This window comes from Cyprinodon tularosa, unplaced genomic scaffold, assembly GCF_016077235.1.
Source record: "Cyprinodon tularosa strain WSP-4 unplaced genomic scaffold, ASM1607723v1 ctg148, whole genome shotgun sequence".
NCBI lineage: Eukaryota > Metazoa > Chordata > Actinopteri > Cyprinodontiformes > Cyprinodontidae > Cyprinodon > Cyprinodon tularosa.
In genome coordinates this window covers 639,224-662,842 of record NW_024038309.1, presented here as the reverse complement: position 1 = coordinate 662,842, position 23,619 = coordinate 639,224, and the positions used below count along the sequence as shown (strand labels likewise).

At 40.1% G+C, this 23,619-nt stretch overlaps 1 protein-coding gene across 1 annotated transcript in view; it reads right to left on the bottom strand.

Moving 5' to 3' along the window:
* efnb3b (ephrin-B3b) overlaps window positions 1-15,060 on the bottom strand; it is a 118,756-nt gene extending 103,696 nt beyond the window's left edge. Inside the window, exon 1 of the mRNA XM_038279117.1 lies at window positions 14,912-15,060. Coding sequence (XP_038135045.1) covers window positions 14,912-15,060 — 149 coding nt within the window. The remainder of the gene's footprint in view (window positions 1-14,911) is intronic.
* Window positions 15,061-23,619: the final 8,559 nt, after the last annotated feature.

Here is a 23,619-nt window from a genome sequence, read left to right as displayed (position 1 = left end):
AGGAAGGTCAGCTAATCAGGTTCCCGATTGTCAGAATATTCGAAGGGGAGGGCTGCTCTGCTTGTGTGAGTGCTGACAGTCTCTCCCAAATTACTTTGACACCACAGTGATAGGCAATCACGATCATTCATTCTGCTTTCATTCCTGAGGTCCCATTTACTGCTGGACAGTGATGAGCGAATGAGAAGAAACAGAGACTGCAGATCAAGAACCACCCACAAAGGAATGTAACAAAAGAAGTTGTTGAGTTTAAAAAAGGGGGGATACAGAGGAGATTAGAGCAATTTATGAAAAAAAAAAAAAGAAGGAATAAATTTTACTGTCTGCCAACCAACTGTAACATGATAACGGCTTGGATATGCGGGGAAGGAAACTTACACCAGTGGGTGAGCCTGGCAATCAGGAAAGGAGAGAGAGAGAGCGGCAAACAAAAAGACAAAGGAAATGAAAGGGGGATTAGCGCAGAGAAGTGGACTGGGTTTTGCAGACGACGAGAGGAATAAGAGTGCGTGTGGGAGAGTGTGAAGCCAGAGAGTCGAGTGTGTGTGAGGGCTTTCAGTGGAAGCTCGAGGAAGGGAGCTCTTTTGTTCATGGGGAGCAAGAGAGAGGGAGCCGGGGAGATGGAGGAGAGGAAGAAGGGAGTGAGGGATATGCTACTGATGAGAAGGAGGAGGAGTGTACCTCTGAGGAAATTCAAACCCTCCACTTGGACCTTATCCAGCACTGGAAGCAATAACATTTTTCATCTGTGCATGCACAAGTATGCATGTGTGAATATACAACCTCCATCCACCGTGTACATGCATTCCCTGAGAGTGTGTAAGTCAGTCTATATATGAATGTGGACAAAGGCGACTGAAAAACAGAGGAGAGGAGACCAGAACCGCTTCAAAGCTGCTCAGTCATTTCAAACATGCACAGAGTCCCATATTATATCCAGAGCTTGGGCATCAGATGATGCGACATGGAAACATCAACAACAATCCATTTCATCATTTCTCTCTTTGCAACACAGATCTCATTGGAGTTACATGTCCACATCAACAAATCACAGAACTGGAAGCCTTATTGTGGAAAACGCTGCCATTTGGAGGCAGTTGGTTAGTTTACTTTAGTAGAGTTAAAATCATTCCTTCAGCTGGAAACACACACATATAACTGGAAAGCGTTGACTGCTCAGGCAGTGGGAAGTTGTTTTAGTTTGACAACCATTTTGTTTTAGTTGTTTTAGTGTGACAACTGTGCATTCTTGAGTTTATCCATTGCAAGTCTGGAACCCATGACTGAACATAACTTTCTCAGTCTGAGAAAACAACAAGGCTCCCAGGGATGTTTAACTTTAGGGAAAACAAAGATTTTTTTTTTTTTTTATTCATAGCACCAACCCAAAAGCTGAATAAACATGGGATACATTTGCTATCTTATTTAACTAAGAAAGAAGAAACTAATCGTTCTTCTCTGCTTGTCACTTGGCTGCTTTATTGCAAAATTTCCTTGCAGAGCCTTAAAACCACTATTTGAAAAAGAAAATTGCTATTAAAATCTTATTTAACCAGCACCTAAGCAGACAGCTTTTAACCTAATTTTGCTGCTGTCAATTTGTTGCTTCATTTAAGGATTCGCTAGCTACAATTTTACTCTTTTGTGGAAACCAGGCAAGTATTTTGTAGGAAAAAACAGTTTATTTCAGAGAAATGTAAAAGTGATTAAGTTGTAAACTTTAAGTGTGCAATATTTGTAATCTACAGTCTGTGGTCTCTTAACTGTAGAGAAACTAGTTTATCAGCTAACATTAGTTAGCCTAAGTATTTTTTCATAACTGTGTAATTGCTTAACCTCTGCTCCAGTTATTTAAGATAATTTTCCAATATATTTTAGCATTTGCACACAATGTTTTGTTGCTTGGAGGCATCTATGGCTATGTTTATCAAGTGTTTTTAAATCAGCTAAATATTCGTTTAAAGCAATTTGAAGCTATGCTAACGCTCTGTATCTCATCTCTGCCGCTATACTTTCCTGCTTAATCTTATTGGATACTGGCTTACCGGAAATAAAAAATTACAGATTATATCCACAAAATGTTAAACTTAAACGTTTATTTTGTGGTAATATTATTTCAGTGATACGCTAATGCCTTCTGCAATGGCTGTGGTGTAGAAGTAGATGCTTTTATCCATATTTCTGTACCCTTTGTCTGATTTAGAGAAAATAAATGGCTAATAGTTTTACAAAGCTGCGGGATCTGAGCTAGGTTGAATCTTAGGCTATATATATAGCAATCAGGTATAAAATGTTAAGCTGAAGCCATTGAAGAGTGAAAAACTTGTATCCATAAGAATGCATACTTTAGTTTAAGTCTGGTTAAAACTGTTATATCAGAAACAGTATTGTTAACGTAACAATTTAATAATTAAATTTAACACCAATCCGTGTGCATTTCGTGCCACTCTGAATTAGTGTTAAATTACCTCTCCACATAGTATATATCTTACTCCAGTTGTTGTAATAATTGTAAAAGAGCCAATGTACTTTGACAGTACATATTTAACACTGTGGAATTTAGCTACTTTGCTTAAACCTAAAAAAAAGGAGGCGTATTGTTTTTTTGTGGCCTGAAGAAGAACAATGATTGGCTAATGTTGCATAGCCACAATCACGATGGCAATGTACATGTTTTTCTTAACTTTCACCACATTTAAACTATTTTCTTCTCAATGACATTGGGAAAAATGAAACAAGTGTTTTTCAAACAAACATGTGGCATTGTAAAGCTTGCCCAAATCTCAGCAATGGATATCTGCAAGTTTATATATATACAAACAATTCTCATTGTCAGCTAAAACGAAGACCAAAAATCCCTCCAAAGGGTTTACAGTCAATCCTAAATTTCCATCATAAACTTGCATACTTATGTCAGATTCACTTAAATTAGGGCTTACCCAGAAACGAGAAAACGAGACATGAATTTTCCCCCTTAAAGCATGCCAAGGTCAGTCTCTGCAAAGACTAGAACAATGACAAGCTAATGGCGAAGCCAGATGCTAAACACTTACTGTACTGTCTTTTAACTCCTAATAAGAACTATGCATATGTGTGCGTAATCAAATAACTAAGGCGAAAAAAGTGTGAAGCCTGGGAAAACAATCAGTGAGTTGGGAGAATGGCATGAAGAATATTGCAAAAGATCTGAAGTGAAGGCGCTAAGCTTCAGCTTATAGGGGCTAATAAATGGGTTTGCTTTTTAAAAAAGCCAAGTCTCAACCATTTGGTTATTATTAACGTATGACAGACCAGACTAATAAAGCATTTCCCATCAAAGCTTATTAGCATGAAAATAATCCCTTGACCTATTGTGGGTAAATGGTAAATGTTTGGGAGTCACTGGAGTGATAGGTCTCACACAAGAAATCCAACAGCTTCAATAAAACCAAAGGACCCCACAAAGACAGATGCACAGTGGTGTTTCGTAGCTAAGAAGCAAGTAGTTGTTCTGCTTTGTTAACACACTGATCACAGGCAAAGTGATTCATGTATGCTTACTTTCTGTGGCCTTTTGTGTTTCTGCAAACCTAAGAATAACAGCCTCTAGTGCCAAAAATATAAATTCAGGTAGTTATTTTAACCAGGTTCCACCTGTAGCCACTTCATCACATTTAACTGCTGCCATTGGTTATTCCTGGAATGACTTAGTCAGACTGTGTTCCATATAGGTTGTAATAAAAGGGAAACAACTGTGCAAAACTCATAGTTTTACAGTGTCAAAAAAGATATATCAAGGATTCTTTCTGTAGTCTACTGGTTGCAATGCATCGTTGAGTAAAGTGTAGAAAAACAGGACAAAATGCAAATAACAAGACTTCATCCATGACTAAAAAAAGAACTCATTAAATTGATTATAGAGTGGAAGAGCAGCTTCACTCTGAAAGGGATTGATTTGGCTTAAGGCTAATGAAGTCTATCTACACATTGTTCCGATACCTACCGTCATTTCTGAATCTAACAAACTCTGTCTCTTGGTTGTTGTTTAAGTGTTGTATGTGTTTGCAGTGTGTCATCCAATCATATGAAATTAACTAACTATAGATTAAAGGAAAAGGCTAAACTCTAAATTGCTCTTTGTTAAGTTGATCAAAGAGCTCATTCTGACCTTAAAGTCAATACATTCCTTTAAAGCTTACTGGGTTTCAGGCTGGATTTCACAGGGGCTAAATATTATGGAACTTGTCAGTAATGAGGAATGAGAACCAACCTAAGTCATAGCTAAGCAGGAAGCAGCTAGTCATGGTGCTGACCTACTGATCATCAGTCACTCTCCCTGTCTGAACCACGTCCCCTCAGTCAGTAGCTTTGTCAAACCCGAGCGTCCATCTAAACCATCAATCTCTCCTCAGTCATTCTCTCCCTTGATTCCCTGTGGCCTTCCCTGGCCCGTCAGCTCTCTTGCTCTCCACCATCGTCTCCTCATCTAGCACAGCAGCCCCGGCCTCACTCCTTCCATTTTTGCCCTTCTGCTCATATCGGCTGAAGATGTTTGCCAAAACTTCAGCTGTGACACGGCACAGCTGTCCACCAGTAAACCGACTCATTTGTCTCTCTTGTGCAGACACACACACATGCTCCCTTCTTAACATTCAGCTAGGAAAGCATTTCAGGCCCACGTCCAATTGCTGCTCTGTGTTGACGTCCGTTGGCAGACAGAGAGAAGGGACTGATGGAGTTTTGCTCTTGATAAAAGTGATGGGGATGTAAAGACCAACAATGGGGATAAGCTCTGGCAGGGGCAACTAACAAACTGGTTGATAAGGCTGTAGAATATTTTGTGCTTTGCATTTTACAAATTACATATAACTGTATCCTGGGCTATGCAAATAAGGACTCAAACAAAATGTTGCCTGAGGGAGAAAAACTGTGCAACACTCTATTGTTCTACTGAGTCAATTCAGAGATAAAAATGCAAAAAGGTATTGTGAAAGCTTTGCCTCAACTTGCTGTCAGCTGATTTGTTTTACTAATTTACCTGTAGGTGTTGAATGCAGTGAGGTTATAGAACAAGATAAACAAAACATTTCAACATTAACACCAATTAATAATCTGTACCCACTTGAGCAAGGTTAGCAGTGGGGTGCGAGTATGATGCAGATACCGCCTGGTGAGAAACCCTTTGACAATTGGCCTGTCTATACCAGTTCAACTATAAACAGGCAACCTTGCTTGGACATGCACATGTAGGAATGTGCCAGTGTACCCAGAGCAAAGCCATCCGTCCATTCACCCACCCATCCAACAATCCATGGATCTAATTTCAGAACAACCTACTTTCAAACCTATTTCAGATTATTACTTTTCAAATTATATAGCTGAAGAGTTAAGATGGTAGTTTAGCTTTTGTTTCTGTCTTTTTCTCTTCGTCACAACAGACCAGAGAAACACATGCATTGCAACAGGGAAGACACTAATCTATTTTTCCGTCAACACCTGCAGTACCCGAACCTGTACACTATATGCCTAGATACTTAGACTCTTTTGCTTTTGCTTCCAGGTGAGAACCAACATCTCAAACAAACCCAGAGACTCCATGCAAAATAATGCACAACACATATCTTAAAGGGAGGATCATTGTTTTGCAATGCAAGACAAATCTCCCCTTGTATGCCTTTGTTATTCTGGACTTAGGCCGATTTTTACTAATCAGCCCATCTCTTAAACCTGACCAGTAAGTTAGAATAACATTCCAGGCTTAAAAAAACTTGACAAGGCATAAAACCAGAGTGGTGGATTACCTTCAATATGTCATCTAGTATTCCAATCTTTCAGCAAATAAGGAATAGGGAATAATGCCATTGTACCCCATGGACATTTTTGTGTGTTGAAGTGAAATATCATTGTTTTTATAATAGAGTCAACAGAGCAGTCGAAGCAAATTGTTTATTTGTCACAGACTGTGAGTAAAGTGGCAATAGATCCAGTTTAAAGTTGGTTCTTAGCAAAGTTGTCTGTTATGAGCATTAAATGGTGCAACCTTTGCACACCTCTGTTGTTAGACACTTCTGAGAAAGAACTGAAAGCCGGTTGAACTGATCTTCCTACGCAATCAAAACAAGACACCAGCACTTAATAACAGAGTAAACCAGCAGATAAGAAGATTTGAGTGTGTCGCTCTTAAAACATCTTAGAGCTTGTTAAATCTTAACACCCGGGTTGCTTTTCCTCGTGCAAACATACACCTGCAGGCACATGAGAATCCAGAAGCACTAATTCACAATAAACGCCCTTCCGCTGAGATGCTGTTTATTTGGAACGATGCCAAAGACACTACTGCAACATGAACCAGAATGCAAAGCAACAAAGTTAGAACACAGAGTGACAACATGGATGGAGCTTGAGGAGAAAGAAAATAATATAAGGAGGGTTGGCCATCTACTCTTTATATACATGTTTACATGAGTTCTCCAAGTCCACCAGTCCGATTGTGTGAGCCACCTAGAGGGGACTAGGATTGACCTGGACCAGTCCGAATGCTGCCAGGAGGACTGGATGATCCTGCTTAGGCTGAGCGTGCTGTGCAGCAAGCTAATGAGAGGCCTGTGTGCATGAGGGGCTCCAAGTTCAGGCATACGGGGCAATCTGCCCAGTGATGCTGGGGCACATGTGACCCCATCAGACCTATGGCCTGGATTACTGTTACCACCACCCTGTGTAACTGTGTAAAGCCTGAGTTTCTGTGCTGTGTTTCCAGGGGAAAAAAAAGAAAGAAAAAAAGATGCTTGTTCCTGCACGAGGCTTTGACATTTTGCACAAACCCAGCCAGCCGTGCGTTTTTAATCTGCTTCATCCTAAACATCAGCACTTTTAACAATTACAAAAATCCCAAAGTCATTTTTGAAGCTCACGGGGGGGAAGCAAGGGCGTAAATTAGTTCTCCAGCTAACCCCAGCATATTTACAAGAGCGCTTTATAGCTGTTATGATGTTGACGAATGTGCACCGCCCCGGCCAAATAAACTTATAATCGAGCGATAAAATAATGAATGAATTCCTCCTGGAACAACAACCCGTGACGGATGCCAATAACCTCAACTCTACTGTGTTCATTCACATCCTCCATACTATGCTTAGTATCCCTACCCAAGTGTGTTTTATTCACGCATGTACATGCAGCTAAAAAGACCAAACATTTTCCTTGTCCAACAGAGTTGAAGCAGAGGTGGAGCCCCATAACAATCAAGTTCAGAGCATCTTTAGTGTTTATGTCCTAGACCAAAACAAAGTAGTTTATAATATTGAAGGAGAATGACAGGAACACATGGTAAGTTGGTGTGGCTTGCTATTGTTTCAAAATAAAAGCCCTTGGAGAGTGGTTTATTGTAAACAATTAGGTTTGTAGAGGGAACAGTAAAACATGGAGGAAGGTGCTCTGGTCATATGAGACCTAAAGGTAAGGTACAACACTGTCTAAATCAAATGAGAATATGGATTAATTAAATACCAAGCAGTCCAGGATGAAAACCTGTTACATACTGCAAAGGATTTGCGACTGGGGTAAAGGTTTACCTTTCATCAACCCTAAACATTGAGCCAGACAGAGCTACACTGGAATGGTTTAAATCAGGAGTCTTCATTGCTGGTTCTATTGACCCAATGTCCTGAAAGTTTTCCATATTTCTCTGCTCCAGCACACCTGAATCAAATAATTGCATTCCCTCCTCAGCAGCAACCAAGGACCGCAGGGGCATGTTAGTCACCCATTTATTGAAGTCATGTGTATAGCGGCAGCGAAATACATTAAACATGTAGGAAAGCGTATATAGTGTATTAGGGTGGCCCAGCCAAAGTCCAGACCTCAACTAAAAATTGCTGGCAACTTGGCAAGACTTGTAAATCGATGTACTTATTATCTCAATTATTTAATCCGACTGAGCTGTAGTTGTCTTGAATGGAAGAATGTGCCATTTTGGGCAACAAGTGAGGGGTTCATCTCACAAAAAACTCAGAATGAAACATCAAAGCTTTTTTTTTTGTTGGTTTTAATTCAACAAAATGTTAACAAATGTGTGGTATACAAGACATTTTTGTAGATCTGTCTATTTTTCATGTGTTTCCCTCTGTCAAGTTGAATACCTGTGTATTCTGCAATGCCCAAAGAAAGGCAGAAGCTTAAAAAAACAAAAAGAAACTATTTCAGCCTCTGGCTTGAGTTGGCTGTTCTCTTTTCCTCTTTCTTCCCCTGGCCTTTCTATCCTGCCACATCAGCTGAAACTTCTTTTCACAGCTCCTGTTGCTCTCAGCTCATAAACTAACGCGCACTCCTCTTTTTCACCAAAAGGGAAAAGAGAGGTAGGGGGAGAAGGAGTCTGGGCTAACAGGCAGCTTGGGCAATGTGGTTCTTATTATTTTAGTTCCATTCCATCTCTGACTCTCTCCCTTACAAAACAAAACTACTCAGTGGATGTTATCTAATTAAACTGCCTAAGGAGAGAAGCTGCAGGCACTTCTTAGCAAAGTTACATTGTGGATTCATACTTAATTCAAATTAGGTATGGGTGGATTCTACAGGGGTGAGAACGGGCGTGGAGTTTCGGCTTTTAGAAAGCCAGACCGTGAATGTGACATCCTGTTTAACCAACTAACACCTTCCACTCCCTGTGATTGGTACCAAATATCCTTCCACATCAGGATTTCCAGCTTATTTCTGTCCCCTTTTTTTTCTGTTTTTATTTGAACCATTTAGCCTAGTTATAGCTAGCCTTTCAAACAGCACCAATTAGTCGCTGATTAATGAATTATTAAGAAGCAAGTGAGTGGATGGGGGATTAAAATTTAATGTGGATCTTAGGGATAATAGTTGTATTACAAGTCACCGCAAGCACCAAGCTAGGAGATGCCCACCCTAGGCAACCATTTACAATAATCCACAGCACTTTACTGAAGTATGGAAAGAGAGAGGGGAATGATAAAAGAAAAAGAACGATTAAACAGATGCTGGAATAAAACGACAAAGCGCCCTATGTTGTGATCAGAGAGTCTAAATTCTCTTAAACTTCATTCCTATTCCCTGTGTGTAGCTTTGGGAATGTGGGGGGTCACCTTCTACCCCCGCGGCCGCTCCATCATTAAACCACCACCGATACACCCTGCGCAAACTCCCAGTCTGTAATGTAAGATTCGATCTTTCATTAGGGCGGCCATGTAAGACCAATAATGGGAGATGCTGAGATAAGGATAATGTATGTCCAAGCTCCAATGGTAGAGGGGATTTGTGTGCGTTTGGGGTGGGTCTTCCCAAGGTGATCGTTCTGGTTCAGTTCCCTTTTCCTCGAGCAGAAACTGTATTGGCACTTGAGACATAACTGCTATTGATTTACTTAGGGTTAGACTGTCTCTACCTACTCTCTGCTCCATCTTATGTTTTCCCTTTTCTCTGTTTATGTTCCTCCCTGAACACCTCTGTCTCTTTTGCTTTCAGTCAGGCTGCAGTAATTTCAGTGTAGGTCAATAAAAGGGTGGATACAGCACTCTATGACCCTAATCTAAAGTTTACAGCTGACGCTATCGACCTGGCGGATGGTGTTGTGAGCTGAAGCTAACGTCGCAGTATCCGTTCTCTGGGAGGCTGTTCTGCTGGATGTCCATTAACATTGTTGTTTTGTTTTTTTGTCATTTTCACATACTTGTCTCATCTTTGCTAAATGTTTCTAAAATTGTGTGGTTTGGAAGTAGTCTCACAGTTTTTTTTAGATTCGGGGGTTGTAAACATAGAATTAATGATACAGGGAGAGCAGTTTATTTAATGAAATGTTACCAGGACTTTAAATGCCAAGACATTTTTCATACTTTTTTGTCTTAACAATAAAGTGATAAGCTACTAAAGAAAAATAGCTTATTGTAGGATTATTTGTAAGACCAAACTAAACCCAGAAGGTTTTCTGTTTTTTTTTTTATGTCAAGGAGACTGCAAACTTATAAAACTCAAGTTATTTCTTGTTATTTTTGTCTTGTAAACTGAAAAAGTCATAATTTGTTATCCAACAAAAGCATTTTCATTTGCATATTGGCTCAACGCAACAAAGTTCCCAAAGCTATTAACTGTGAAATACAATTACAAAAATGTTTTAAAACACTTTATAGTAAAGCAAGTAATGTGATTTCTTCTTCCCTCCCAATGTTTTATGATCTCATTCCTGCTGTGTGGAAGTATCATCATTTCTCAACAGTGACTCCTAATGTTTAGGAAGAGAGTTATACAAAGAGCAGCACTGACATTAAAGACTAGCTCTCCAATGTTGACATCACAGTCCCTCCAGGACACGAGAAATACGTAAGTAACTATCCACTTTAGTTTTGTTTAAGTCATTTTTTTGCCCGTTCACTATTTTCTTCCTTTGCATTTTTTCTTGTTTCCTCCAAAACTTCTCTAAGGATGAAAAGGAGCCCTCTGCTATATGTTTAACATTCAAATTGTGTGCCTTAACAAATCCTGCTCATAGCCTACTGCAAGGAAATGTACATTTCTGAATATTAGTGTCCTTTCAAGCAACATTGGGATGTCATTAAACACCATTTTTCAGTCACCTTTTTATATCATGTAATTATTATGAATTTTCTAGTTAAACTTGTATCAACTTCTGACTTCTACTAATGTCATTCCAGCTCTGTTGTATCAATTCAATTCAGTTTATTTATATAGCACCAATTCATAACACATGTCGTCTCAATTCACTTTAAAGAGACAATTCAACCAGATCATACAACCAGATTGGTTTAAAGTTTTCTATCTAAGTTGAAAACCAGTTGATTGCATCGACTGATTGACTCAAAGGCAATCCCTCAAACTAAGCAGGCTTGTAGCGACAGTGGAGAGGAAAAACTTCCTTTAACATGAAGAAACCTCCAGCAGAACCAGGCTCAGTGTGAGCGGCCATCTGCCAAGGCTCACTGGGGTTCAAGGAAACAGAAGCAGACATAATCAGCATGGCTGTATCAAAAGTAACAGAGAGGGATACTTTAATTCTCTGCTACACCTTTAAGCCATGACATGGTTAAATTAGTGAAATTATTAGATATGTAACTAAGCTATGGTTAAATTTGTAATGACCATGCATCAACACTTTGTACCTGCTTTACCAGCTGATAACTGGAAGAAATTCACCAGTATGCATTAATTATTTAAACGTATAAATAATATGTAGTAGAAACACAACGATTAGAGGTCTTAATCTCTGATATTTCTAAAGTAAGCTGGCTTAACTGGTGCAAAAAGAGACAAGAACCAAACTGCATGTAAATGAGGTCTAATTTAAAAATCAGTAGAAAGCAATTACGTTTAATATGTAATATTCTGACATTTTGTCTCAATAATTCATCAAAACACCAAAGTTGGACTAAAACTAAACTGTTGTACAATAGTTAAGTACCCAGCTATAACATGGAGGATGTTGGGAAAAGATGGGAGCTCTGCAAATTGACCCAGAGCCGTTTAACTACTGAACAGGTATTTATCATACATTGCAGTATAAAAGCATTATAGACACAGATGGCTTTTTTTCCTACAACACCTCTCTTGCCCAACACATTTTCTGTTTGCATCACTGGCTGCTGCAGTGCCATAATTAGTAGCTGGATGTGACACATGTTTCCAATTTGCTACGTCTGGTCATTGCACCGAAGGGAGGGAGTGACAGAGCGAAGAAAAGACAGAGACAGATGGAAACTGACAGAGGAAAGAAAAGAGATGCTGAGAGTACAGAGATGAAGAAGCATGAAGGCAGCACAGGAGGCGATTTAAGGTGGTGGAAGATAAGGCGGAGGCCAGCTGCAGGTGGACGCCCCGCACTTCAAAGCTATGTATTGAGAAAAGGTCCGAGGGTTAACAATGTGACAGTCCATTTGCTTCCAAGGCAACATGTGAACCATACATGCACTCACTCCGGCGCCTGATTGATATAGGAGCTACTGCTCCTGCTTGCTCTTCGCCCCATTTCAGGGCTAAGGACCTCAGATGTGTGTGGGCTCCGGGAGCTTATCGCTGGAAGATGCACGCTATTTAAACAAGCAGCGGCTCTCAACATATTTCAGCCCTGAGCAAAAAGCTATTTCGCCCCAGGGTTAGCCGAAACTAAAGCGCAGCTCTTGTCAAGTAGGCAGAAAGGAGAAACAAGCACATAAAAGTATGTAAAAGCACCAGGAAAATAAACTCGCGGAATGACTAAGCTGATTAACTATGAATAGTAAGCTCCATGAATAAGCCTCATAGTATACAATAGGCTTTGTACTTTGAATATATGAGTGAGTAAATCTGCAGGAATGACTGTGAAGTCTGGCGTCTAATTGCCAGTCGGGCCCGTTCGCTGAGCCCTGACATCCACACGAAGCTAAACTCCATTAGGAGACAATAGCGTGGAATCACCTGTAAGGCCTCAAAAAGCCAAAGCTCTATGCTTCCACAGTGGAAATTACCCTCCCGTGTCCAGCTCTTACACTCCCCCGTTGGGTGAATCCAACCACTGCTGACAAAAAGCCCTCATTAACGGCTTCGTGCCTCAATTCACAGCGGGGGCCCACGCACGGTCGCTCAGGGCAGGCCGTGGCCTACAGCACATGAAAACCTGTTAGCCCCCCTGAAAAAAAAAAAGCCTCTGGCATGGGTGTGAGCTGAGGATGGTATTGTGGGTTTGCCATCGGCATCTTTCCACAATGAGGTGTGTAATGTAGGCACATTCACCAGGAACATGAGCTATTCAAGACCAGTGTTCCATGCTGGCAGTTTTTCATCAAGCTGGAAAATATCTCTACGCTAATTTACTCCCAATTTTACCTGCTCACAAGCTATGGCCCCCTGAACACAACCTCCGCCTCCACCTTCTCTTTCCAGGCCCAGACACCACTCAGGCAAATTGGCAGAGCTGCAAGGAGAGTGGTGTCGGGCGTCAAGGCTGGACAGAGGAGAGGTGTTTAAAATGGCATTTCCTTAGTCTATAATACGACTGACACCTCCGCCAGAGCACCGGAGCAAATTAAGGATGCAAATGTGAGTGTTGGAGTGGGCAGGGGATTGTGTTTGAGAGCTGTACCGGCGCTCAACCTGGACTTTAATCAAGGTCAGCCAGCAGCAGCAATTACTGCATCATACGAGAGTCTTATATCTACAGGTCACAGAGATTATCTCATGGGGGAGCAACCTTACCTGTAGAAATTTGCCCCTCCAAATATCAGACACTCTTTTATGTACAGCTGGTTTTTAAAGGTTAACTTAAGAAAAGAAATGGGAGGGTTCCTTTGAGTTTCAAAGCTTGCTTGACTCATTCACACCAATTTTTGACTCACCCCCACTTTGTTTGGCACTGATACTGCATTAAGAAAATGTAGCCTACTTTCATGCTTATTTGTTTTCTCTACTTTGCATCGGTTCACTTTGGGTCAAAACATCATAAAAATACTGAAATTCATGACAAAATAATTACAGTTAGTGCTACCAAGCGATGCCAATATTTACTCTTTTTTTCATTCACAAGGTTCAGACGGTTATATCACGACACCAAAAAGTATCAGAGGTTCTATTTTGCAACAAATTTCAGTGTAGCCCTCCCCCACCTGTTGATACTACACTTTCCCCTTGTTCACAGAAACAAATAAATGTGTCTGTTTAGAAAACATTTGGCCATTAATTTAAGTATAAAAAGCTTCACCAGCTCCCTTTCATTAAGGTAATACTTGTTAGGCAACAAGCAGTTAGTCTGTCCAGCAGCAGACTGCCGCGGACCTTCGGAGCAGATAGGCCAACTAAATAATGAGGTCATGTCATTTTATTTTATATTCATAGACTCCATTTTTCTTGGGAGTCACTTTTTTTTTTTTTTAGAACCAATTGCATCCTGAATTTGAGCAGATTTTAGATGTAGGCCAAAACACCATGGGATGCCCTTTAAACAACACAAGCTGAATAAACGATTTCTCCAAAACATGAAGTGGAAAAATTTACTTAAAAGATTATATAGCATTTTGTGTGACACTGGTTGTATATATATAGAGAGATAAAATGAGGTTCTACACTAACTATGTGCATCTTAACTATATTAGATATTAAACCTGGGGCTCACCTCCAACTGTTCCAGTCAAAATCCTGAATATTAGGTCCAATTTTATGGTACTTCAATCTGGGAACATGGATAATGTTCGATATTCCAAGATAATCGTAACAGAATGTAGAAAATACCTGCATTCTATACTCTTTCTTTAACATTTATATATATATTTTTTTTGTTTGTTTGATTATTTTTGCAGCTTTTGGTTTTAGGTTCTATATAAAATCATACAATATTCTCTAAATCCCCCCCACCCCCCAGAAGCACCCACTTTGACAACCTTCTAGAGCCGCATCTGCTTTCTAGCAGGAGGAACCTGCATCCGATTCCCTGTTCTGTTTGTGAGCAATTCAGACTAATGTGGGATATTCAGAGAAAAAAAAAAACTGTTGTTAATTGTTTATTTGATTAAAAAAAGAAAAAAAACTGGGCATTGAAATATGCACAACAGGGGCTGTGCTTAAGGAAGGCCTAGTCTCTAACTTTATTGTTCATGTCATGTTAGATCAATAATCTCCTCGGCTGTTGGTTAAATCCACAAGTTTCATAGATTTTGTTGTATATTCTTTTCCAATCGAGCATAAAGACGTTTAAAGACGTCCAAATGACTTCTACATTTGATTAAAAAGTGAAAAGTTGTAATTTTTCAGCTTTATTGGATTGAAATGGGACAAAATAGGCGCAAGAAAACACAGCCCAATTTTAACAAGTATTTTTTGGACTAAATCAAAACTATAACTGACGGAAGAACCAACGTCTAAATGACGTCTGGTGGGGTTTTTTTTCATGATGTATTTGAGCTCAGACCTGATGTTTAGTCTGTTCCTGTCTTACCTTTCGTTCAGGGAATTCCAGTAGATGGGCTCCATGTTGCTGGCGGTCGTTCCCAGTAAATCCAGTAGGAATACCATCAGGATCCAAAATCCATTCCCGCTCCTTCGACACGCCATCTCAACCCTGACACCCAGCATGTACTGCCCCATCTAAAAGAAAGCAGCAATATTGGTCGACTGGGGCACGCACAGCTGATTATTTTGTCTTTTTTCTTAAAAAAAAAACAACTAATCGAAATTAAATGTTTCTGTGAGTTAAAGTAAGATCAAAAAGATAGTCACGCGCAACCACATGGATCCGAAATGCTGGAAATAAAAACAGTTTCTTCAGTATGCAGGGGAAACTTGCTCAATCCGTGCGTCCTGGTCTCCAAATCGACAGGTTCTTTTGCGCACTATTTAAGAGCCTTTCCCATGACTTTCCCATCAATGTCTCATTAGAAACAGTTTCTTCCAAAAAATCATTAGAGCTCGAGCAGATATCCACTGAATTTGATATTTTCACAGATTATCGCCTCCAGAAAGCAGTCTTTGCGCTCTAATTGTCTGTTTTCCTCGCTGAACAACGTTCCCTTGTTCTCTTTGGCTCTCTCTGTCTGATTTCTCTCCCATTACCTTGTTCTCTCACCTCCCAGCATATCTGGCCCAGATAAATTTCAATATTATTAATTTGTTTAGGAGATGAAGGCAGCAACAACAAAACAGTTGGGAAAATGGTTAAAATAAGAATGATGCCACTTGTATCCACAGCTCCATCCTCATAAAAGAGACGCGTTGAAGCTCTGGGAGTCCAGTACAATCCTTTTTTTCTCTCTCTTTTAATAGAAAACACACAGGCTGTAAATCCAGTAAATGTCCTTCGGTTTTCTTTTATGGAAAATGAAAATCCAACTCCAAAAAATAATAATAATAATCCGAGAGCAAATTCAGATGATAAAACTGAAGAGCTAGAAAAGCGAGTGCATTCTAACCATGGCACACAGACCGGCGTGAAACTTGTGAAGTGATGAAGAAAATCAAAGATGCGACTCAGTGGGCTTCAGTCCCGCCTGGAAACGGATGTCTTTCAAACGGAGCGCATCGTTTGGAGAGCAGAAACCAATCGGCCCGAGGAGCGCGCTCCGTGCGTTATCTCATACGTCTGTGCGCCTCGAAATCCCACCGGTTTGACTCGCCTAATGCTCACAGCGCACTGACAGAGCGACTGGCTTGTTTGAGAGGAGGCGGAGGAGGAGGAGGGGAAAGGGGGACGTGGATGAATGGCAAAAAAAAAAAAAAAATCCCCATCCTCCGACTGGCAGGCAGGGCGCACTGACGGAGCGCAATTCTTCCAGGCTTTCCGCGGAGAGGGGAGGAGAGCGGACCTCCTCCTTTTTTAGAGTTTCAGGAGGGCCCCCACTTAAGACTCGGACCTCTGGACTCCCAGGCGCAGTATTCTGCCTTCTTTTAGACACTAAAAAGCAACTCCCCCAGTAGTACACACACACGCACACACACACAGCTCATTTAGAGGCTCACCAATCTGCTGCGCAAACTGACTGAAGAGTAAGAGCGCCCTCAGTGCGCTCTCTGAGCATCACATTGAGGGTTTCATTGTAAAAGATGACTCAAGATGCCGTTTCAAAAGGATATTTGGCTAATCTAACACCCCGTAGGAGCCCTAAATGGGATTTAAAGAACAGTCTCCCAGATGGATCACTCACTTGCATTTTTTATTTTATTTTTTTTCCCTACTTGCTTTGATTCTGTTCTATTTTCCTATATTTTATTCATCTAAAGCACTTTGCATTGTCTTTGTACTGAATTGTGCTATATAAATACATTTGCCTTGCCTTGCCTTGCCTTCACTGGAAAGCTACGGCGCTACTTTTGGATGGATTTGAGTTCATTTCAAGAGAAAATAGATCATGATAGGAAATCCATGTGTAGCAGCTATTAACAGAGAGAAACTGCGCGTTTCTAGATGCAGGGGACCTTTTTTTTTATCCTGCAGCAACAGCAGTGAGGTGATGAGCTGTGTGACAGGATCTACTGAGGACCACACACACACCTCTGTTTACTCTGAGCCCCCTGTCTTACCACTAATACCACTTTCACACACTAACGCAGTGTGTGTTAGGAGTCTCAAAGCTGTGGCTGCACTGCCCCCATGTGGCAGGAACTGTGCACATATAGACACTCTCCAGGTAATGTTGGTTTCCGACTCTCAAAGTTGAATTAAATCCGTATGGTTTTCTTTTTCATTGGTAAAATAAAAATCTTCCTTTTAAAGTTTCACATCCTCAGCAAACATTTGGATTTCCTTAAATAGAAAACCTTTAATTAGTCTGTCTGTATGATTTCACTGTATTGACTCAAGTGCCTTCAGATGACTTGTGTTTTCATTTGGCACCATATAAATAAACTAAATCGAATCTAAATTTGTGGAAGTTCTGCTTTGTTGACTTGTTTTTGGGTTTTTTGGCAGTAAAATCACCTCTCATTTAAAAAGGAAACGTTTCACAGAACATCATTAGAGTAAATACCTCAATAGCTTTCTCTAACAATCAGTTATGTTCCTTAAACTGAAAACCATGTGCTTGAGTCAACAGGTAAAATCTATTAATCTGCAGTTAAAGTAAATCCATGTTTGAATTTTTGCACACTAACATATCCTTTAGCTTGCTTTACGTAATTAAAAGTTGGTATTTTTTATGCTTTTTTTAAAAATCAAAAGCAAATCAGTGTGTCTAATATGCTGATTTTGTTCCCCCCACAAATAATGTATTGATGCAGAGATAGTTGTGTTTGCCGTCAGCATCTGGTATCTATATAATTTCTAATGAATTGTTACTGTCACGGTCTTGGTTGTATTAAGTTTTCTTTGAGTTTTCAGTTTTATGTTGATTCAAGTTTTTCTTTGTTTTCTAGTTTTATTGATTTAATTCATATTTTATTGTGCTTTTCTGGATCTATTTGAGTTCTTACATTTTTCTATGTTGCTCTCTGTTGCCCTCTTGTGTTCCCCTTTTCCCTATCTCCTTTCTAGAAGCCTCTGTTCACACCTGCTCCCAATCAGCTCGTTAGTCCTGTCTTTGTTCAGTCTCCATAAATGCTCTGCCTGTGCTGTTCCTCAGTGCTGGTTCCTCGTCTTTCAACGTCTTTCCCTGGCTCCTATAGTGCACATCTTCCCTGACATCTCCATGGTTCTGGTTTGTCTTGAATTTTTAAGTTGGATTTTTGGATTCCTGCCTATGTTACCTGAGAACACTCTATTAAAACTACAAAAACGTACCTCTGCCTCCCTGTCTCTGCATTTGGGTCCTTAAAAAAACTCAACCAAACCCTGACAGTTTCGTTGGGAAGATAAATGGATAGACAGTTGTCTTTTGACTTCTCAATAATAGCGTCTCAGCTTTTGTTTTTGTTTTACAATACAGACATTTAATTTTAACTAGTGTTGCACCGATACCAGTATCGGACGGGGCCCCGATACTGCCCTAAAATGGTTTTATCGGTATCGTCGAGTACCAACAAATAGGGCAACGATACCATTTTGAGAGCCATAAGTTTATTCAACTATTGTCACCCACTCCTGGTAGGCAATAAAAAGTTCTACTGGATTCACTTTGTATTAGATTTTTTAGGTAGGCAGCAGCTTCACAAAGCCATGATGGCAATTATTTTACATTATTATGGTATCAGTATCGGCCGATACTGCACAGCCAGTTATCGGGTATCGGTATCGGGGCCAAAAAATGGCATCAGCGCAACACTAATTTTAATAGAAGATATTTTTCATTCTGGTTGTCTATACTTACCATCTTTAGCACTATGGAATGTAATCACTTGGAGGGGTGTCTTGGAGTTGAACTGAGAACCTCTTGCAGTCAAAGTGACAAACCTTTAATCAGTGGGATGAGGGTTTTGAGTCTACCTTTACCAGCTGACACTTTGAAGCAAATCACCTAATTGAATGCACTTTCTGTTGCTTATTCAAACCTTTTTCACATTTGCTCTTTTTAAAAAGACAGAGATCACAGTGAAATGGATGTAATTTTAAGTAGAGCAAAACAAGAGTGGTACATCATAGAGAATTAAAAGTAAAATTTACTCCACCATGATTAAACTCTGAGAATGTTCATGTATTCAGTCCCTTTTACTGGGACACATATAGATCTACTGAAACCAGTTGCTATGTAAAGATGTATTATTAGTGAATACAATTCAATTGTTGTGATTCATTATTAGTATATATCCAGCTGTTCTATGCAGAATCAGATTTTTTAGCAAACATTAGCAAATAATCTCTATAATTTGGAGGCTGTTGAATGTAGATGTGCACATTTGGTTTTAGTGTAGCTCTTCTCAGAGCTCAGTTAGAGATCCCTCTGCAGCTTCAGCAACTAAGATGGCACAGCTGATTCTGCTCTGCCGATCAGAAGCAGAGCATGAAGCTGGGAAAGGAGCTGATACCTTGGCCAGTTGGCAGCTTATGGGCTGTGTGTTTTTTTTTAGCTTTAAGTTCTCCACTTTATGAAACATGATCTGGTGCTGTCACTCCTGTTGGTGGCTGTATGTTTTTGCTTGGCAGGAGGAAGGTAAACAAACTAGTTTTCCACTCATTGTGAAATGATGGTGTAGGTTATTTTTGGTGGGTTGTTTGGCTTTGTTTCCCTTTATTACTTCTTTTTGGGTAGATTGAATTAACTACACATTGATTTTGAAATTGTTTTTTTTTTCTTTATTAAACAACTGATACATTTCGATATTTCTTTGACATCATCTATATTCCTACATCTTCAAACAGTGACTTTAACTGCCTGGGAATTTATCCAGGATTTAACATCAACAAGTGGTTTGATGAAGTAAATGTAATGATCTCAGAGCTCAACTTGGACTCTCAAACATCAAATCATATCCATACATCAGTATGACCTGTGTTTTCCTTTGGCAACCTTCTGTTAAGAAAAACATCTAACTTTTTGTATCAGACAAAAGCCAACTGAAGGATTCTTCACATCTCTGTTTCTCCATAGACTTCAAGGAATGCAACAATTTGGGGGCTTATCCGGGATTTGGAACTAAGCTTTGCTTAAATGAAATAATTTGCTTTTCTATTCTTATGTAGTTATATAGTGCTTTTCTGTTCTTTTCTACAAATGTATATATTCTTTATTTGTGAAATTGTATTGCATAGTTATAGCTGGTATGCCCTTTATATCCTTGAAATAGGGGAAGTAACAATTTGGGGGTTAAAGCAAGATTTCAAACTAGAATATCTCAAACTCTAAAACAATAATACCTCTGTCTACATTCCTAAGTTCCATGAACTTACCCTTTGCCAAACTTTTCTCTAAAGCAAAATCGATGTCATTAAGCGAGAGTGGACTATAAGAATTCCTTCATATCGAAGACAATATTTATGCATGTAATAACTTTTTGGTTTTACCAGAGTTACCATTCTTTGTCAAGACAGGGTTAGAAAATGGAACAATCTGTGGCCTGCCTTAGGTTTTAAGTGTGGGAGCTTTCTTTAGAGTAAAGCAAAGCATCTCATTCTATGTCAAGAAATCTTGACTGTGCCACAACATTTTAATAACCAGTCATTTTAATAACAAATTGCTGAAAACTGGTTTGTAAGTGTCTTTTAAAAAATATGTGGGAAGTTCTTGAAATAGGGTTTTGGTAGGCTGATTTCCACTCCCGCAGGCATTCCATTAGTTGGGTGATCCATTGGATCCCCGCGCTGCAGCTTAGTGCAATACAATTCCAGTTACCTACTGAGAGGGAGGAAACAAGCAGAGGAAAAGCCTCGTAGTATTTGTCACTGAAAATGTTTCCTTTTACATTAGCCGAAAAGGGGGAGTGCTTGTCTCCCCGCTTCTACCTCCTGCTGCTTCTGCACAGCCTGGGAAACAAAAGTGAAGAATTATCGGAGAGTTGTGTATGAAAGAGAGGTAGACCTGATGCCGTCATGCTCAAGGGCACAACGGCATATCAGTGATCACAAAGCAGAGTCTGCAGGCTGAGGGATCACTGTAGACAGCAGCACAGAATAGTAGCTTGCTTAGAGAAACAAGAAAGAAACATGGTGAGGAGGTTTTAGAGAGCGGAGGAAGGCAGGGAGAAAATAAAGCAGACATGTAGCTGTTTGTGTTTCGGTGCCCTCTGGAAAACCTTGGCAGGGCTGCTGACAGAGCTAAATGTAGCAGAGGAAGATAGACCGGTTTAGAGACAACAGTGGTTCAGAGGTGGAGCTGGCATGAAAAACAAACCTCCCGCTCTGTCTGGGAATCCGACTGTGTGGGAAAACTGGCCGGCCGTCTTGCTGGTTTCACCTGAACACGTTGATGTGTAAGAGTAAGATGATGCTCACACGCTGCTGGTATGTTAGGTGTTTTATTAGTTCTCATTTATGCAGGCTGACCTCATTCACTGCACCGACCTTCAACTCTTCTTCATTACTGCATCTCTCTCTCTCTTTCCGTGTCCCTGGTGACTCTGGCTGCAGTCTGCTCCAGCTGCCAGGCTTCACCACACACACACAGAAACACACATAAACACATTTACACTACCAGCATGTGTAGCTTAAAACCAATTACAGTAAGTGTATTGCTGATATGGAGCAGGCATTGTAGGAATTAAGGTTAAAGGCATGCACACAAACACATCCAGCCTGACACAAAGCCCCAAGACGGGAAAACATGCACCCTGGTGGGAATGAAATTCACACCAAGGGTGGTGCAGGTTTCCGCGTGCGGATGTGGGTCGTTGTCAGGGCATGACAGCCCCCAGCTCCCCATGCAGCTGATAGATCTCAGCTGCAAGTCTTTATCCTTCAGCATCTGTCGATCCTTGTGAGCTTCCTCTTTTTCCTTGCTCTGAAACCCCTCTACCCACACACACACACACACACACACACACACACACATTCTCCTCTTGCTGTATGTAGTGAGGACCTTGTGTTGACTCCCACTGATTTCCATTGATTTTCAGTTATTTTCTATTCCCTAACCCTGGCAAAAATCCCAAACCTTACCATTACCAGTGCATATAGAACCAAACTCACACCTTAGTCTTAAATGTAAACCTAACCTTTAGGAAAATAGGTTAGAAGAACCACTCACATTTGTACAAACTGTCCTCGATTTTATAGCGAACTCAGAAAAATTGTCCTCATTCTGATGCCAAAACACAAGCACAAACACACATACAGTAACTTCAGCATTAAACCACTGCTGTGCTGCCCAGACACATTCACACAACCCTCCTGGTGCTTCCCTGTGACACACAGCACCAGGAGCAGCGAGGGGATTAAAGGAGGCCAGGGCAAGTCTGTGCAACATGTGATGTGCAGATCACAGGAGTGGCTCATAGAATCTGCATCAGTAAACATTTTGTACCTGACATCTAAACATGCTCACACATTTGCTTTCATTTGCATTATGTATATATTTTTTTATATATGCGGACAACTGCTTCTTCTAAAATAAAGTGCTTCTTTTCCAAATAAAAGCTGCTACAGCTATTCCAATGCAAACAGGTTTCAATTAATAACAATGCAACTAAAACTGAATCAGTCTGTAAACAAACATATGGCATTTGAGAATTAAAAGAAGGATTTATACACATAAAGGTGACCTTTTTCCATCAGAATGAAGATTATGATGGAATGGTTATTGTCCTTGTCTGACTTCAGTAGGGTACTTATGCTATGTCTCTCTGAGTTTAATGGTATTTTTTAAATGTTAGCATAGTTTGCAGCTGGCTGCATGCTGGAGCAGCTCTGCTAACTTGCTAAAGAGGATCCTTTCTGCCTACCACTATCAATACCAATAACAACTCATTAAAAATTGTCTATCAAAACCAGTTTTACAGTTCTTCAGTTTGGGATGAACATAGTATTTTTGAATTGAATTTAAAATTAGCCTAATATTTTACATTGAATTGCTGAAAAAAACTTTTGTTCAAGCAGTTTCAGTCTACACCTAGACTTCCCTCTAAATGCCTCCTCCAGCTCCTCTTGGGGAAGCCAGAAGGGTTCTAAGGTGTTCTTGGCTCCTCTGTGTGTCAGGGTGTCCAGGGGCCATCTGGAGCAGATGCTACAGCCACCAGAGATGGCTCCTCTTGATTTAGAGGAGTAAGGACTCTACTCTGAGCCACTCCCAGGTGAACATCCATCTCCCATAGAGTCCCAAAACACCCTGTGGCGAGAACTCTTTAAAGCTGCTTGAATCTGGAATCAAATTCTTCAAACATTAGTCGAATTTCATGACTATCTGTGTAGGAACCAAACCTGGTGAGTATAACTCTCTTCTTCACAACAATACGATCCAACAGCGTCTGCAACGGTCCGTCTGTCGATCTCCATCTGGAGCTGCAATTCTACAGGCTTTGTGCAAAAGCCTGCCATGGCTGTATGTACTTTCTAAGATGCACAGCTTTTCTAGAGTAAAAAGTCCTTTTTAAAATAAGATCACAGAGTCAAGTGTAAAAAGAAGTAATTGTTTAAAATCTAGTCTTCTTTAATTGAGTCAAAAAGCAAGAAATATCCCTGGTCTATACATTTTCACCTAATGATTTACACAAAAGCTTTGGTAAAAACATAAAATATATGTTGTGTTTGTCAAGCTAAAAATGATTTACAAGGAGGATATCGCTGCATTTAAGCATTTAAATGTGGATCAAACCGGCTGAAGCTAAAACTGACCTTTAGAAAGCAAAGAA